Source organism: Cavia porcellus, unplaced genomic scaffold (genome assembly GCF_034190915.1).
Source record: "Cavia porcellus strain 051 isolate PalLab524CR breed Dunkin Hartley unplaced genomic scaffold, mCavPor4.1 scaffold_2, whole genome shotgun sequence".
Classification (NCBI taxonomy): domain Eukaryota; kingdom Metazoa; phylum Chordata; class Mammalia; order Rodentia; family Caviidae; genus Cavia; species Cavia porcellus.
The window spans coordinates 44153360-44172596 of NW_026947485.1; the positions used below are offsets into that span (position 1 = coordinate 44153360).

General features: G+C 34.5%; 1 protein-coding gene across 1 annotated transcript in view; it reads left to right on the forward strand.

The window, feature by feature from the left end:
• Positions 1-19237, forward strand: part of Wasl (WASP like actin nucleation promoting factor) — a 70780-nt gene that overhangs the window by 21574 nt on the left and 29969 nt on the right. The window contains exons 2-3 of the mRNA XM_003475156.4: positions 16544-16678; positions 19141-19227. Coding sequence (XP_003475204.1) covers positions 16544-16678; positions 19141-19227 — 222 coding nt within the window. The remainder of the gene's footprint in view (positions 1-16543; positions 16679-19140; positions 19228-19237) is intronic.

The following is a 19237-nucleotide window of genomic DNA, read 5'->3' on the forward strand; positions in this document are numbered from 1 at the left end:
TTTCTAATTTCTACTTTTGGTAAGCCATTAACTAGAACCTTTAAAATGATCTAATTAAAAATACAGCAACCACTAATTTGTTATCATAATGCACATTCAATGCACTGTCAAACAGTGCTCCAAATGCATGCTGTGTATTTTTCCATTTATTTCTAATATGTCAGTGGAGAATAAATTATTTGAAGCACTTTACATATATAAACTAAATGAAATTAGTATTATCCTCATTTGACAGATGAGGACACAGAGATAGGGTAGGTAGTTCAGTAATTGTATAAAGTCACATGGCCAGGTGGTGGAATCTGTCCTGTACTCAGTGCTTTCGGTTGTATTCTTCCTCTAGACATCCTGATTCTCCACCAGCATTGAGTCCTAAGGTCAGGGTTGCCTTTTCAGCACTACTTGAATACTTTTATTACTTTCGTTTTGGTACTTAGATCATATTTTGTTTATTTCCTTCACTAAGTCATTAACTGCTTGAAGACATGACATTTCTTAAGTATTTTTCAGTTTTCTCTATGTAAATATTTGTTACATTTAATACCCAGTTCTAACTTAGTCTGTTACCCAGACTTTTTATGAATAAATCTGATTTTGCTAATTCTTTTTCTTCTCTGTATTTCTTTGTATACAAATGTTCCCAACTTTTGACTTTTCCTTGACATTATAAATTCGGTATCTTATTTTAGATAGATGTTTGCATAAAATATCTTCACTAGAACTTTCCAAAATACTACTTTCCAATAGGATTTTATGATACTTTCCAATGTGGTATTCACTTTGTAATACTTTGCAATACGGGTATTCAGCTGCAGTTATTGAACACTTGAAATATGGCTAGCACAATTAAGAAAGTGCGTTTTTTAAATCTAAATTTAAGATGCCTACATGTAAGTAGTGGCTACTACTTTATTAGTACAGGTCTAGGAAGCAAAAATGAATCCTGAATCTAATAGTACCCACACCTCTTCCCTGCCCAACTTATAGCCAAATTGCTCTGGGGCTTACTTGTGAGAACAGTCTGACTTGCGAAAGGTCTGACTTAAAGTGAAATCATTTTCCAAATAATTGAAGCATTTAAAAAATATTGAACACTTAATTAATTATTAAATGTATATATGAGATTTAAAAATCTCCCTTTCTGTTTACATTGAAAATCTTAAGCTTTTTTTTTTTTTTGCTTTTATAGTATACAGTATAGGGTAGTATTATATAAAATCTTCACATTCTTCTGCACTTCCTGTCTGTTCCTGATTTGCTAATGCTAAAGGTACTTCAAAAGGAAAAAAGAACCATGATCTGATTTTTGTTTATTTGTGGTCTGGCCAGCTAGGCTACCACTCCATCCCTGAGCTATATTCACAGCACTTTCCTTTATTTTTCCATAGTCACTTCCTTTTGAGGATAGCAGTTGAACATATAATTATGCTTCTTTGAATTTAGCAATAATAACCAGACTTAGACTAGCAATCTATGTATTTGGATAAAAGTTGCCTTTTGAAATTAGCAACATTAAGCTTTCTGAGGAAGTATAAAACTTAGTTATTAAATAATTATGAAAATTGAGTAGCTCATTATTTCACCTTTCAAGTTTAAGTGTCTTAGTTTGTAAATAAAATGTAAATCAAGGGGAAAAAACCTTCAGAAAACTTACTGTTTTTTTTTTAATGCCTACTTATGTATAATACATTGCAAGAGTTTCAAATGTACTTAAACTTCTTAATTAGGTTTAATGTTAAATGTAACCTGTTACTTATTTAAAAAAAAAAAGTGCGCTCCCATTTACCCTGCACTTTCAGATTCTCATATTTTGCTCATTTGTTCGCATATTAACCTTGCTTTTGCATGTCTTTCCCTCACCTTGATTGTACATATAAAAGTTTAGCATTTAAATGTGCTTATGTGTTTGTATATGTATGTACATACATCTCTTGAGACTGCCTTAACGATAATGAGGAGTGGCAGAATATGGTAATGTATGTTTCTCTCTCTTCTCTCCCTCTCTCTCTCTGTCTGTCTCTCTCTCTCTTTCTCTCTCTCTCTCTCTCTCTCTCTCTCTCTCTCTCTCATTCATGAGGTTTGACCTTTTTTTGAACATAGGCTTGGCTATAATAGCCAGAGTTTTTGTTTTGTATTACTGTAAGGCTTATGTTATTCAGCAGTGTTCTCTTTTAATTATAGGAGGAAGTTCTAAAGCTTCTAAAAATCATTCCTAGATTACAGTTTCTGGGTCAGAAGATGATTTTTCTTTTTTAGACTTACACCATGATGTGACTTGAATAGGTCTTTCTCTACTCTGCATTTTTCAAATCAGTATTTAATCTTTGAAAAAGTACAATATTACATAGCTGTAGAATAAAGTTATACATATAAGTGAAGTTTCTCTTCTGTTTATCCTACAATTACCCAGTCATGTCTTTTCTCTCAAAACATGCATACAGACTCTAGGTACTGTTACTAGATTTGTCTCTTTTTCAGACAGTACTATGCTTACATAAGCAAGTGCATATTCTGGTTCATGTTATTATGTACAAATGTCATATTCTACTTTTTCTTTCATTGCTTTTTTCATATAATATCGATCTTATCCATCTTTATTATTACTTAAGGAGCTGAAGCTGCTTTCTAAACAGATGTATGCTATCATATTTTATGATAAACTATTATGTTTAATGAATTGAGTGGATGATTTTCTTGATCTAAAATAATTCTAATTGTTTGAATAAATTTTACATAATTTTGAGGTTCTAAAGATTTAAACTAGTAGGATTTAAAATACCTCAGTGACTTTAATAGGAATGTTTCTAAAATGTGTTACCCCTTAACCTTTGTTTAAATAGACCAAACACTTTGCTAAAATTATTTTAACTTTTATTTGATGATTGTCTCTAAATATTTGGGTACTGTATATTTTATTTTGCTGTATTTCCTTGCACCAGAATTTTTATTTACTTATATTTTTTACTGTAGGATGCACATTGTCTTATTCTGCTGTGTTTTCTGAATTTACTGTTTTGATTCTTTAGTGTATCTCATGGTAATTGCCAGAAAGTTTTACTGCATTGTTTGTAGATTTGTTGCTGTTTCATATAAGCAGTGTTGTTCGAATAGTGCTTACCTGTATCTTCTGTTAGTCTGGAGAGGATTTACAGCAGCTCTACTGTTAAGGAAGCACTTGGTAGGGCTTCCTTCCCTGAGTGTTGTTAGTGTGTATGCCTGCTAATGTGAAAATCTTTTTACTAGCTATTATCAGAGATCATAATTTTTGCTGTCCAGTTTTTTTCCTAATAAATTGTCTTTCCACATTCCTGCTTATTATTATTGGTTTTCAAAATTCTATATCTTGGGGCTGGGGATTTAGCTCAGCGGCATAAACGCCTGTCTTGCAAGCAGGCAGTCGTGAGTTCGATCCCCGGTACCGATAAAAAAGAAAAAGACAAAAAAATTCTGTATCTTAATCCTTAGCATTTTCAACCTACATAAAAGTAATGAACCTAACCACTCAACGTAGTTAGTTACCTCATCAGTCCACTAACTGTTTTGAAGTTAGTTTTTTTTTTTTTTTTTTTTTTTTTTTTAACTCACAACTGCCTGCTTACAAGGCAGGCGCTTATGCCACTGAGCTAAATCCCCAGCCCCTTGAAGTTAGTTTTATTGTTGTAGTTTTTGTTTTGGTAAGGTTCAGTAAAAAGAGGTACTTCTTTCTCCTCCAGATTTCTGATTCTTAAAGCTGACCAACATGTCTTGTTAGACATGCATATGTTGCTTATCTTTATAGATTTTTAGTAATTAAGTAACTACATATCATGTTTCTGGCATTGTGTTAGGTCAATACAGAAATAACAGGACCCTGGTTTAAACATCGTGTCTATCTCATGAGGATACCTAAGTAAAAAGACTACAGTACAGTGACTACCATAGTGAAGATGCCTAGACACTGTGGACCTCTCTGGATAGACTTCTGTCCCGTACTGTAGGGATGAGGGGTGTTATACTTTAGGGAGCATATAATTTGAAGTGGAGAATTCAGATATGAGACAGTACCATATATCATTAGCATTATATGTGATAGATGAAAATTAGGCTGCATATTCATTTTTTTTATTGATTGGAAACAAGGCATTTCTCTCATCAATTTGTTAATATTCTATTCTGAAGAGATAAGAATTAGTGGCCAGACTGATGAGAGGTCTATAAACAGGTCAGATGAATGATCAAAAATAAAGCTTAGCTGAGAAAAAGATGATCTAAAAAAGAAAATGTTATACCACTTCACATTAATAAAACATGTTTTAATTAGAGTATGTGTTGGTACAGCTACGTGTTCTAGCTATGAACGGCTACCACTGGACTGTCCTGTAGAAAATACTTAACAGATATTAAGTGAAAGAATAAAATACCTGTTGCCTGCTGAGAAAACATGTTTCAGGTCAGTATGTAGTCAGAATGTCATAATTGAGCTGCCACAGAGTAAGGCAGTCTTACTGTTGAACAAGACAGTTTTTCCTGAGGTTGTGAGCTCCCCATTACAGCAAGCCTTTAGGCAAATGCTGTATAACTTGTTACCTGAAGAAGTCTTACGTTGAATACAGAAGAATTCTCTGCCTTCATTTACACCCATCAGAATTCCCCACCTATCTCATTTAGTGTTTTTTTTTTTAAGTTGCTTAGCTTTAGACTAAGTACATTAATCATTGTACATTAAATGGTTATTTCATCAAGTGTGGTTTGGCAAGTTGAGTATATTGGCTTAGATAGTTGTTCATTTTCTTAAAATGCAAAATGCTATTGCACAAATTGCATCATTTTCTCACTCTAAGCAAGGCTGACCCAAGTTTTGTGGTCTGAATCTTGCACAATTTGAAAGGGCTCTCCTTAAAAAACATCTAAAACTATGTATGAAAATAAATGTACAGTACAAGAAAAAAATAAAACAACTTAAAAATGCGATAAACACCACACAATTCAGAAAAATGGCTTTTAACTTGTTATTATAGGTTATACTTTGATACTTCCTTATTTTGGCCATGAATCACTTCACATAATAATAGTTTTATATTTTCTACAGGAAGAATCTTTCGTCTTGCACTATACTTGGTAAATTATGACTTGTGAATCAAATCCAGCCACTCATTTTGAAGTTTTTATTGTAATGCAGGTATTTTCATATTATCTGGGGCAACTTTGGGGCACTGAAAGGGCTCCATCGAAAGTGACTCTATGGCCCTCACAACCTAAAATATTAACTGCCCCTTTGTAGAAAAGTTCTCCTTATTTAACATTTCTCAAAATTTCTTTATTATTGGTAGTTGCTTAAAGAGTGTTTTTTGCACAGAAAGATCTGCAGATCACCCTTGGTTGGACCACTTCCCCACCCTAGAAGTGTCCATGAAGTTTAGTCTTAGTGTGACGCTCCTAACAGAAGCTTGGGCAGCATTTGGCTTGTTTAACTTGGGGTTAAAGATTATGTCTGAGTAAATCAGGTGGCTGAGGAAGGAAGGGACTGGTTATTTGAACAGCTGCAGAGATAATGCATCTTTGATGAAAGTACTATGATCTTCTTTAATGATAACTTGAGAGGAGCCCCTTATCTCTGAGATTGGGGTTGCCATTACCTCTGTATGTTCCCAAAGGAGAATGAGGCAGGCCTTGTTCCAGGTAAAGAACCCTGAAACTTAATAGGCTTCATGGGTAAATCTGCTTTATCACTTAACACATACAGATTATGGATTTTCTCTTTTAAAAAGACAGTGCTCATGTACCAATAACCCTCTGCCTTCCAATGCCATCATCACCTTGCTCCCTCTCATTTCACCCCAACCAAAGGGCAACAGTAGAGAAATAAAATTATATTCAGGATTATACTTCTTAGGGCAAAACTATGGCAGATTTGGAACTGGGATGAATTACTGAGTAATTTATCTTGCATATAAAATAAGCAGCTGATTAGAAAACTCACATAAAGCTGTATAATACCTGACATGACAGATACGTATCTGTAAAATTAGGACATTGAATTATGTGTTTGATAAAATTTACAATGAAATATCAGGTGGTATTTAGCTCTCAAATTCCAGAATAACTGCATCCTTGTTAACTGCTGAACTATCTACTTTTCTATCCTCTCATTCCAGGCTGTTTCTTGAGAGGGTTCTCAGGGCAGTGCTAGCAGTTATATATGTGTTTTTTCCCCTTTTCTTTGTTATCGCAACTATGAATCTTAGCTGCTAATGTTGAGTTGAGTTGGGGATTCTGGGAAACCTCTTTTCTACCTTCATTTTCTTTAGGTTTACCATTATCTGTTTGACTTTGAAAGAAGAGGAAAAGATGATGGAAGACGAGAGAGAAGAAAAATTCCTTTGGGCAGGTCCACTTGCAAACCATACCTACATGCCCATTTAACACAGTGTCCTTATCTGTTTGCAAATATGATCCAGTCTGTAATGAACGGAGTCTCCATCTGCCTTTATCTCTTTGTGACGACATTAAGTAGGAAATGCAGAATACATTAAACTTTGCCATTTGTAGTTTTATCATCTGTAATTTTGACTGTTTGCAGGTAATACTAGAAGTCTGTACCATATATAGTAGTCATTTAGTTTTTTAAATGTATGAATTTAAATCATGTACCATATAATATTGTTGTGTGGTTGTGTGTGTATTAGTGAGTCTGGCTTACATCTTTTTTTTTTTTTTTTTTTTTTTTTTTTTTTTTTTTGTCTTTTTCCTTTTTTATCGGTACCGGGGATCGAACTCACGACTGCCTGCTTACAAGGCAGGTGCTTATGCTGCTGAGCTAAATCCCCAGCCCCTACATCTTAACACACTGATAAAGTTGTTTTAAAATGATTCCCCCTCTCCTCTCCAAATATGTGCTGGTAATGAAACAGAGTTTTAGAAGTTTTATGGTTTTTAATTTTAAAATGTTTGTAACATTACTGGCAATTTCAAGTACATACCCATTATAACTAGAATAAAAGAAGCTGAATCTGTCTGCTAGAGATATTATGTCTCAGTGTTTTAAACAGTCAACCACTTTATGCTTTTGTGAGTTAATGTCAGTTTCTCATGATCTGTAAATTCAATGGGTAGTTAGCTGGTATCACTGAGACTCACTCCTGAAGTTACATTCAACCAGCAAGTGTGTGGACACTGGAAGGACAGGTAGATGGCTTGGGACCTTGTTTTCCATGTGATCTCAGGTTTAGAGCAACTGTTAATAGGCTGGCAGCAATTTGCAAGTACTTTGCAAACTTCTCCTTATATTCGCTGATGGCCTTTTAGTCAAAGCAAGTTACAAGACATCCAACAAAAGGAGTATATATAAGAGTTTATGTATTGAGTGGTATCAGGACCATTACAGGAACAACGTACCACTGTACTGCATCTCCAGTCCAAGGCTCCCAGACTGTGTGTGTATGGTTGTTTATCCCTCCAAACCACAATTGAGCAGCATTTGCTCTTACTTTAAAATTAGATCTGTAAATTCATTCCATACTGTGCTTCTTTCTTATCCCCAAACCCACACGTTTCCTAGCACTATCCCATGATAGGCTTTGTTGATGTGCCTATATAGAATGCTATTTCCTCCCCCACTTTCCCTCCCCAATCCTTTTGCACCTGACTCAAATATTTTTACTCTAGATTTTCACTTTTATATGTAGTTTGCAGTACATCATGATTATATTCAGCATGGGGAGTTAGAACATATATATATAACACATCTTAACATCACTTCTCCTTCTAGCTCTTGTTAGAGCTTACATTTCTTGTGAATACTGAATTTTCCCTTTATAGTATAGTAGATAATTTATGCTTGTTTGGTTTGGTTTTTTGTTGTTGTTTTTGATACCAGAAATCAAACTTGGGAATCTTAAACTTGCCTGGCAGGCACTTATGCCACTGAGCTATATCCCTGCCCTTCGTAGTAGTTATTAAATAAAGCATATCTTACTGAACTGTATGTTTCACAAGGGTGAGGTCTAATTCATCCACTTTCAACCCTCCCTTCACTCCTATTTATCACCATCCTTTCTTTATACATCAGTAGATACTCAATAATTAGCAAATACGTCTGAAACATTTATTTCTTACGTATATTTAAAAGGGTCATTGTGTATAATCTTGAATACAGCAGTTGTTGTATCTGGCTCCATTTTTCTTGTTGGAATTCTATTTGTTACTTTTGCTTTTGTCCTCCATTTCTCTAGCATGTTTTAAAAGAAAGTATTTCTTATGGAATCTTCTTGACTGTATTTTTGATTACTACTATTTTCTTTTGGTTTCTTTTCCATTTCTTACTGTAAAAATTACCAGTTAATAAGATTCATCCTTTTCAAGGTGAATTTTGTGCTTGCTTTTCCTAGTTTTTACTGATTTTGACCACTCAGGAGTTATTTACTGTTATGTGTGTTGTTTTTATTTATTTTAATTCCAGTTTCTGTTTTGTATATTTAACACTGACACAAAGTAAGGTGTTGTCGTGCTTTTAATTATTTAGAATATTGATCTTTGAGTCCCTGCAAAATTGATTACAGAAAGTCAAACAAATCCTTGTGTGTCTTTGCTTTTGTTCTTCTTTTATACCATACATGTTATGGGCTGAGTCTGAGTCCCCAAGGCTGAAATAAGGAACTTAACCCAATCCTTTATAATAAGTATTCAGGTTTGCTGACTTCTGTCATGGAAAAGGAATTTTAAGGACATGTCAGGAGAAGAGGCATGAGAAGGGTTTATTAGAGGTAGATACAGGACACAGTCAAGAGTGGAGTGTGGGTGCTCAAGGAAATGATGCAGGTAACAAGCCAGGGTAGGGCACATTTAAAAGCTATTTCAATACAGGTGATCTCAAATGGGTAGTTTCTCTCTCTGCCAGGATACAGTGCAAACCATCTATCTATATGCTTTCTGGGCTGTGGGAAAAGGCAATTTGCAAGACAAAAGAATTTAGTGCTGTCTGCTTTCTGGGGCAGAGGAAAAGGCAATTTGCAGATGAAAGGATATAGGGCCTAAGAATTTACACGTTATTGTAAAGGGCCTTTACACATTTAACACTATTTTCTGTAAGAATTCAGGGAGGGAGTCACAGCTAGGGTGACTTCCAGAAGCAGAAAAAGAGCTTGTTTTGAAGCTACTGTTTTTCTTAAAAGTTTTGAAAGAGTTGCTGGCCCAGACCAGACACTTTAACCAGGAGAAGCCTCAGCCAAATTAAGGAGCTCCTGCCTCCCCCGCCCCTTAGAGATTTACCTGTAACCCTATATCCCCATCCCTAAGAACCTGCCTCTGGCGCCTGTGCCAGTGGGCTACCTGTGCATCCCTAATGCCCCTTGGGGTCCACCCCAGACAGAGGCTACTTATGGGCCTCACTCCATGTGTTAGAGAGAGTGAGTGTGAGTGTGTTCCAGAGAGACCGCCCCGGGGGCGGGGGGGGGGGAGTCTCTCCCCGCATTCCTGAAATAAAGGTTACTTATATTTTATACTTCTTATCTTTGCAGCCACCGCCGCCCACTCCTTTCACGGCTGTCCACTTCACTCCACTCCACTCTTTCCACTCCTCTCCTTCCATTCCTTCCTCCCCACTCCTTCCTTCCTTCCCCATCCTCCACTTCTCAGACCTAACAGTATAATTTTAAATTCTTGATTTCTTGATCTCCTTTCTACCTAGTTTTATTCTGTCTTGCCTCATGTAGACTAAAATGTTAAAGATGAGAATGAGTTATTTCATGTGACTATATCATGAGTGCAACTATAAGCACCTTTAAAATTTGGTTATTATGTAATAAAAAACTTAACATGGATTTTTCCAGATTAGTTTTTAAATTTTGGGACCCAGTACACAGTTACAGACATACATGCATGCATATCAAAGTTGGAGTGTTTGACTCTTAATCTAAGCCAGTGTGATCATAGGAGAGACTTAACTTTAGTCAGTCATAAAACTTTTCATACTTGGTTTTAGATACTATATTTAAAATAGTTTTTATAGATAATATTTCATCTTAATATTTGGTATATAGGCAGTTTGTTTAAAATTAATAAGAATTTGTGGGTGTCCTTCTCTAATCATTACCTGGTTCTCTCTGTAATAAAAAGAACACCTATTTTTCTATTCTAAGATTTTTCTTTTAACCCGTTTGTAACATTATTCCAAACATCTGAACAGAATTCTAACTATGAAATGCTTGATATATTTGTGAGTTAAGTCTTAGAATAGAGATCCTTTTAACAAAGTTGATGTGTGAATAGAAACAGTTGGAAGAAGTAGTAAGTACTTGTTTTCCCAGGTTTGGGTCATTTTGGAGGGCAGATGTACTAACAAGTTAATAGTAAAGAGAGCTGCTCTCTCAAAATTGCCATGACTAAGCAAAGACATGAAGAGTCCCTCATTTTTGTGAATCTCATAAGTTTTTAAAAATTGTGTTAAAATAATCTCAAAGTTACAGACAACTTGCAAGTAGCATACAAAGAATTCCTATATATCTTCCATCCAGATTTGCCAAATGCCCCATTACATTACTTTATATATTTTAAAATCAAGGCCATTCTGTTATGTACTATCATGTCATCCTTATGAAAATTATCAGGTGCAGTTTTTAATCAAAATTTGTTTAGTTGGAGAAAAAGCATAGGTGAAGTAACATGGATTTAAAAAATTATTTTAGGTGCTTAGAATTAGCATGTCTTTAATGAATAAGAAATTAACACAGAAAAATAAATTGTAGAGTAAGATTGTGGCATAACGGTAATTCACAGATACAGAAAAATGTATGGTCTAGAATATGAAAAAAAAACAGTCATTTCAGGCTCGAGAATCAGGAAAATGATGGGTTAATGCACAGCCAAACCAGGATGACAGTAAAGGACTCTGCCAAAGGACAGTGGGAGGGAACTCACTTCCACCCTCTTAAATTTGTCCTTGACCATGAATGTGAATATGTTATTGTAGTTACTCAATACTGAGCTATTTGGAATGCTTAAGATATAGTGGATTCTATTTCTACAAAAGTTAGTATAGTACCTCTTTTCCCCGTTTAATTATCAGATTTTAGTGTTAACATTATTGGGCTATTAAGAGTGTTCCCCTGCTAAGTACTTCTCCCAGTAGTTTTTCATATCTTCTTGATTATGACAGACAAGAAGCAATGGAGTTGATTGGTTGTAATTACTTTAAAGGAATAGAAAAAATGTTTTTAAAAACTTAATTAAAATATTGTCAATCTGGAGTTTACAGGAATAGTTACTGTTTCTGTATGATCTGGCATTTACATATTAAATGTTAATGTGTATAAGTTGCTTGTCATTTACTATACTCTGAATTAAACATAAAAGACTTTACAAGGCATACTTTGCAATATTAAGATAAAGAGTAAAATGGACACACTTAGAAAAAACATTGTAGCAAATTTTTAAAAGCTCATAACTGAAAATTACTTATGAATAATTGACTTTTCTTTTAGTATTAGGATGTGGTTTGTAATGAATGCCAAACCATATCTGTGTGAAAACACTATGAAAAAAGTTGAGAGTTTTATTTCATAAACAGATGTTTTAAATCTGTGTTTTAAATTTATGTAAACGTTTAAATGTACATTTTTAATTTTTGTTACTTTGCATTTACTATATAAAGATGATGTTTTATAATGTTAATATTTGACTTTTTAGGAAGGGTATATTTATAATAAAATTTCAGACTATAAATGACACATTTATTTTCTCTCCGATGCTGTTACTTCTTGATTTCTCATTAAAAAGTAAGAGTAGAAAGAATTTTAAATCTTTGTCTTGGCATCTAGTTTCTTACTATGCTTTTCTTTTCAGAAAGGAGAGAACTATATACTAAAAAACACAGTCATTTATATGAATTTTCATTAGAATACAGATTTCCTCATCTGGTTTTTTAGTTCTTGAACATAGTATTTGATTCCTTTAGCTAATTATGTTCAAAATCCATTTTTTCCTGAAGTTCCCAGTGCTAAAGTCTTAGAGGCAGGAAGGTTATGAGCTACCATCTTGCATTTGAGCACCTGGCAGAAAAATGCTCTGAAACAGGTCAAAGGTATACCCAGTTTTTCTTCAGTCTGTGATTAAGTTCAGCATATTATTCTATACATTTTTCAGTGTAAGTTATCTTCATAATTTTTAACAACTCTTGTGTAAATATTCCTTTTGCTTTGTGTCCTGTTCATGGTTTGGTATAAAATTCAAAGATGTGTTTGGTCGTAAAAATTAAAATCACAGCATTATTCTTTGTTATCTGTGATAGTCTGTATGATCTTTTGATCCCTAACAGTATGTTACTCTTTTTTTTTTTTTTTTTTTTGTCTTTTTCATTTTTATCGGTACCAAGGATCGAACTCACGACTGCCTGCTTGCAAGGCAGGCGCTTATGCCGCTGAGCTAAATCCCCAGCCCAACAGTATGTTACTCTTAACATTTCTGATCTTAGTACTATACAAGATTTGTGTATGTAGCTCAAAGAAATCTTCTTAGCAAAGGGGACAGTCCCTGCACATAGTTCAGTGAATTAAAAATGTTATCTCTAAATTTTAAAATAGTTTATTACCACAATGCCCAAATTCTTATTGAACTGGGGTACCATAATTTTATCAGCTCCTGGTTGTAATTGTTTAAATTACTCCTGTTTTTTTTTTAAATCGTGATTAGTGTATGATCACAATAAATATTTTCTTTTTATATTTTTACTTAAAGTCATTTTCTTAATTTATCTAATTTACTTCCTTAATTTTTAATTTTAGGAATATTATTGGCTCAGAAAAATGATTATTATTTGCAGAGTCTTAGTAAGAGCCATATCAGTCAAGGTGTATACACTTTTTTTTTTTTACTATAATATATCCTGCTATTTTTTATTTTTTCCCTTAATTAAAAAGATAAAAATAAAAAAGTAAATAATAAAAAAAGGAGATTGAGATAAAAGAGGACATAACAACAAAACAGCACAGGTCAGAACATAACCATTTAAGCAAAAAGTGTTTCACCATAAGATATCCCGACATAAAAGTAGTTACCATAGTGTCTCTTTCCTTCAAATCTTTGAGTATAACTTCGTATACTGTAGCATCAAACATACCAAGACAACGTAAAACCACTCAAGAGAATGACAGTATTACAGGGTATTTAGAACCAACTAACAGAAAACGAACAATGGTTTCTTTATTATCTCCTTGTCTATAAAAATTTTTGTTTATATTATCACATATAATAAAATCCAAAAAGATACAACATGTTAAAACTGATGGAGACAGAAGAATACAAGCTTGATGGGACTTGAAAACAAGATGATATTAAATCAGCACTCGCTATTATGATGTCTTGTTTTCTCCAAAATAGCTGTTCCTCATCCAACCTTCTCTGCCTCATTTCTGTTGAGCTCTTTTTTTTTTGTCATTAGTTGTCAGTTTGTCTTCTTCATTTTGCTTTCTGCTCCATTCATTGTGGCCTCTCTGCCACTGTTTCTGGAATCTTGGTATTTTTCTTTTTTAGAATGTCCTGCAGTATTCTCTGTAGAGTTGAATTGGTGGTTGCAAATTCCCCTAGTTCCTCCTTATCCTGGAAGCACCTTGTTTCTCCATTAATTTCTAGGGATATATCAATCTTGGCTGGAGGTTATTGTCTTTCAAAGCTTGAATTATTTTGCCCCCACGCTCTTCGTGATTTGATGGTTTGTGCCGAGAAGTCTGCTGTAATTCTGATGGGTGTTCCCTTGTAAGTGATCTGTTTCTTGTCTCTGACAGCTTTTAATATTCTGTTCTTATATTGGATTTTTGGAATTTTGATTACTATATTCCTGGGTGTAGTTCTGTTTGGTTGTAGGTGGCTGGGCTTCTGTATGCCTCATACATCTGAGTATCTTTACCTATTGCTAAATTAGGGAAATTCTCCTGGACTATTTCTGTGAATAGCCTTTGTGGTTCGTTTGTTTGTCACTACTTCTTCCTTATCATCTTGTAGTCTTTGTATTATTGCTGTTTGTTTTCTTGTTATTTTTAAGAAGTTTTTCATTTCATGCTCCCACATGACAAATCTGTCCTCCAGTTCAGATAATCTATCCTTAAGTTTCTTTCAAGCTGTTATGCCAGCTTTCAATAGAGTTTTTAGTTTCCTGGTAATCTCTTTGAACCTGCCTCATTATTCTAATGTTTTCTCTATTTTCTCCATCAAACAATTTTCCTCTTTTTGTCTGTTCTTCCATTCCACCATCTGTTTTTTCTTGGGCAGTGCTTAGCATTTCTCTAACAATTCTACTTATATATTGTTTTACTTCGTTAAATACTTCACTTTTGAACTCGTCTATTAGGCTCCAGAGATAGCGCTTTATGTCTGTTGGTGCCGTGTCTGATATTGCATGTTTTCTGTCCTCATTCTCCTTTGCATTTAACTTTCCTGGATCAGTGTTCTCAGGATTGAGGACCGAGGACCCTTTCTTGTTGCCTCCTCTTCGCATATGTTTTTGTTCCTTCCATACAGGTGTATTTAGGAGGCCCAGTTTCTTTCTTTGTGGGTTACAGTTTGTTTGAATCTGCTAGCTAGGTGTTCCTGCCCACAGCAGTGTACTAGGGAGACATAGACTGTGGCAGTATATGCTGGGCACGCCCCTCTAGGTCAGTCAGTCTACTGAAGGCTTTACTGCTAGGGTGCACAACCAGGCTCTGGGACCTGGTTTGGGCTAGCTTATTGGGTCTTAGTCTGCAGCTTCATCGAGGTCAGGCACTCCCCACCAATCCCGCTTGAGAGAGGAATATGAGACTAAAGTCACTGCAGCGTCCTTTTCCGGCTAGTCTGCCTGGTCCCAGAATGTCTTCTGTTGGAGCCTCCTAGTCTATGGAAGGGTCCCCGTTCCTCTCACTCACTGCAGGTCGATGCAGGGCTCCCCACCAGTTCCGCTCTCAATTCAGTTCGCCATTTGCTGCTCTCAGAGCTTTTGCAGCTCTATCCCTGCTATGCCAATTCAGACGCAGCGGCAGTGGCAGGAATTTCAAATCACAGTTTCCAGAGGCGTGGGTTCCAGCTTGGGCACTGAAGTTTTATCTGTCAGGTCATAGCATTGGGATTGCATTTCCAGTTGGTTTCTCTCAGCTTAGTTCGTTCCTGGGTCGACAGGGTATATCTCTCCTTGCTTAGGACACCTCACACCACATCATTCCTGGATTCTAAGCTGGCTATCTCAGAGAGCCTCCATAGCTGCTGTTATCTACCTGCCATGTTCTCCCAGAAGTCCAAGGTGTATACCTTTTTATAGAAACAGTTTAAATAGTTACATACTAGACTATCAGAAAAAAAAACCTTAATTTAGAATAAAATGAGAGTTTCCATTGTTTCATGATACTTGTTCTAGATGACAAGAAGTCCTAGAAAACCCTTATGCCAAGAATGTTCATTGTATGTAATGAATTAGCCCCTCTCTTGTGCATTTATAAGGGCTCTAATTAGGTACTAATTTTGGAGAAATCAAGATAATAGTCACTCAAATAACTTTTCATATCCTTAATATAGCTTTTAAAACTTGTTGGCATTTGTGCAAATCACTTAAAATCCTTACCCTCTCAGTTTAACAGTTTTTTAAAGATACATTTTATTCTGTCTTCTGAAAGATAATATATATAAAATATCTAATAATTAGTAATTACAATTCTTGCTTTCACGTTCGATTTAGTTCCTGCACAGTAAAGTGTTTAATTAATTTCTTAAAAAATTGATCAGCTGTCGTTGCTGAGACCAAAGTACCTGATATACCCAATTTAAAGGGGGAAATGGTTTATTTTGCTCAGTTTCAAAGGTTTCAGTCCAAGGTTTGTAAATCAGGAACATTATGAAAGAAGGGCCTACTGGAACAAGTCTGCTCATTCATGGTAGCAGGAAACAGAGAGGGAAGAGCCAGAGCAAGAAATACACTCTCCAGAGGCCCACCCCCAGGGACCTACCTTCCCCTCCTACTGGGTCCACCTCCTAACAGCACATTCAATAATGAACTCAGATTAATCCATTGATGATGATAGCACTCCCATAGTACAGGTACTCTCTGAAAGTCATACTTCTGAACACTTGAGTCTTTGGTCTGTTAGAACTGAACCATATCAAATGTTATTTTCTTGGATACAGAATGACACAAAAAGTAAGAATATAAAATATGAGCTCATACATTGCCTGGACTAGAATTTCATCTCTACCATTTACTATTATATTGGGCAAATTACTAAGTATTTTAAGTATTAGGTTTCTCAGGTGCAAAATGAAATTATTATAACAATTATTTACAAATGTTTAGCACATTTCCTAACACATTTGTCAGTAGGTGTTTAATAATTTGTTACATGATTGTTATATTTATTATCTTGAAAAGCAGTGACTTAAAATAAGTGTAAACATATGTTATCTCCTCATTTCGGGGAACTAGAAGTTCAGGAGTACCTTAGTTGGTGGTCCCAGTTTGGTGTGTCTCATAAGGCTGCTGTTAAAATAGCAGAGACTGTTGTCAGTTGAGTGTTACTTTGAAACTAATGGCTATAAATTTTATGCTTTGCAGACCATGTCTTCCGCAGTGGTACAGTTATATGCAGCAGATCGGAACTGTTTGTGGTCGAAGAAGTGCAGTGGTGTTGCTTGTCTCGTTAAGGACAATCCACAGAGATCTTATTTTTTAAGAATATATGACATTAAAGTGAGTTTTGTCTTTTACTTTAAACTGTAGATGAATTTGTGCCCCATTATAATTTAATAATAGATTTATTTATCTAACTTGTATATAATATTTAAATTGCACTTAAAATAATAGCAGAAATGTAAAGCTTGGTTATTAGATACTGAAATGTGGATATTGGGACCATATGGAATCATAGCCTAAGCCAAAAATGAGTTGTTTTTGTATGTGGTTTCAGTTATAATCAGCCACAGTCCCAAATATTACATGGAAAATTACTAAAATAATTCATAAGTTCTGTTACAGTATAATTGTTAATCTCTCACTGTGCTCACTTCATAAATTAACTTTAAGTGTGTGTGTGTATAGGAAAAAAAATTTTTTAAAAAGTGTTTGGTTTGAGATACTACCAAAGGATTCAAGCATCCATGGAATGAATATATTAGAAATGTCCTGTGGATAATGAGAAACTACTATAGGTTTTTTTTTTTTTTTGTTTTAATCTCTTCACTGTCACCATGAATTAAAGGTTTTGTAAAAAATACTCCTTTGATCCTGGACATTCCTTCCATTATTATTTTTTTCCCCCCAATGGTATCTATTATTCCATCTTATCCATTACAGATTAGCATACATAGTCATTTCAAGGAATAATAAAAGACTAATTTTGTGTGTTCTGTTTAGGCCAAGTTTATAACATTATATAATATCCATAAAAGTATATTTTCTAGGGGCTGGGGATTTAGCTCAGCGGCAGAAGTGCCTGCCTTGCAAGTGTGTGGTTGTGAGTTCAATCCCTAGTACCGATAAAAAAGAAAAAGACAAAAAAAAAAGGATATTTTCTACCTGTTTTTCTTATTTACTCTTCTTATAGGGATATTGCGATTTTTATAGCTTTATATTCCTCAGTTTTAATTATAAATCTATATTATCTTAGATTGGATATCATTTATAGGTATTTATGTCTTGCAGTTATCATGAAAGTAATATTTTCATTTCACTAAAGTGAAATTTCCATTATATCTTTTTAAATTTTTGTGTAGACAAGCCTCCATAGTTAACATTTACGTGTGGCAATCATAGAATTGATTTTAATTATAGAAAATTAAAACTGGCATTTGGCTGTGCACTAATAAGATCAAGTATGGACCTTTTTCATAGCTCTGATTTTTCAGCTTTTGAAAATTAAATGGTGTTTAAGTTACTGTACTTTGTAAATTGGTGCTTGTTGCTATCTATTTCCATATACCCCATTCCTATGAGAGATGCAGCATGTTACTGGTAATAGCAGTGGCTTACTGTGGCAGTGATTCTGGACAATGGTGACACATACATAGTTTGAAACAAACCCCGAAGTTATTGATGGCAAAGATGCCACAGTGGACTGTCCATATCAGAGAAAGCTCTAAAAGATTCACCATCACTGTCCTAAATAAATTCTTTGATACATTCCTCATCATTATATAGAAATAGAATAGAAATAGAACACCACTCCACTGAGATTACAGTTCTATTACAGTGATCATAAGATGTCTACAGTATATATTTCATATTTTAAAATTGTGACTGTAAGTAGAACCTTGTATTGCACATAGGGAAGTTATTAGTTTCTCTAATCACATTTCTATTTGAAGATAATCATTCCACAGTGTTTCATAATTAGCTGCCTGTCCTTTGAAAGTTAAATATATATTTCTTTCTTTTTCTTTGGGGCGCTTTTTGACACAGGATCTTGCTGTGCAGTTCAGGCTGGCCTTGGGCTCACTTTGTAGCTCAGGATGGTTTCAAACTTGCAATGATCCTCCTGCCTCAGCCTCCCAAGTGCTAGGATTTCAGGAGTGTGCCATCACACCCAGTTTATATTTCTTATGTGATAGCTTTAGATACAGAAATAAACTTTGGCTCTCTTATCTATAGTTTAACCTTGATGTGTTTTAATCATTAGTCTGTTTCTGTAGCTTGATTACTTGTACCAGTATTTAACTAAAAGACCATTCTGCAAAAGTTAAGAATTTGAAATTGTTAGTGAGCAGTATAGAGAAGGTATATTGGACTGTTCCACATGTGTAAAATTGAGAAAAAGAATATAAAATATTCCTGTAATACTTGATGATACACAATGTATATATTACCGAAGTAGCCATGAATTGGTAACCTGTGTATATCCTGTTTATTCAATGTGATGTTGATAATCTAATAGATATTGTAGTTATGTATTTAACCAAATAACTATATTCAAAGTTGGCCTATTAAATATTTTAGCTTACTAAACTGAACTCATTTGATATATAGATTTTCTGAAAGAAAATGTTATCTAGTATTTACTGTTTTATTATGAAATTATCAAATTGTGATATCAGCTACATATTACAAATATGAGTCATAATGTATAAAAGTTAACATAAAGAACTGTATTAATATGCTTTCATTCCTGGAGAGTTTTGTTTTTTGTAGCTCTTACTTGAATTTTTCCTTTTTTCTAGGATGGGAAACTTTTGTGGGAACAAGAACTATACAATAACTTTGTATATAATAGTCCTAGAGGATATTTTCATACTTTTGCTGGAGATGTAAGTCACA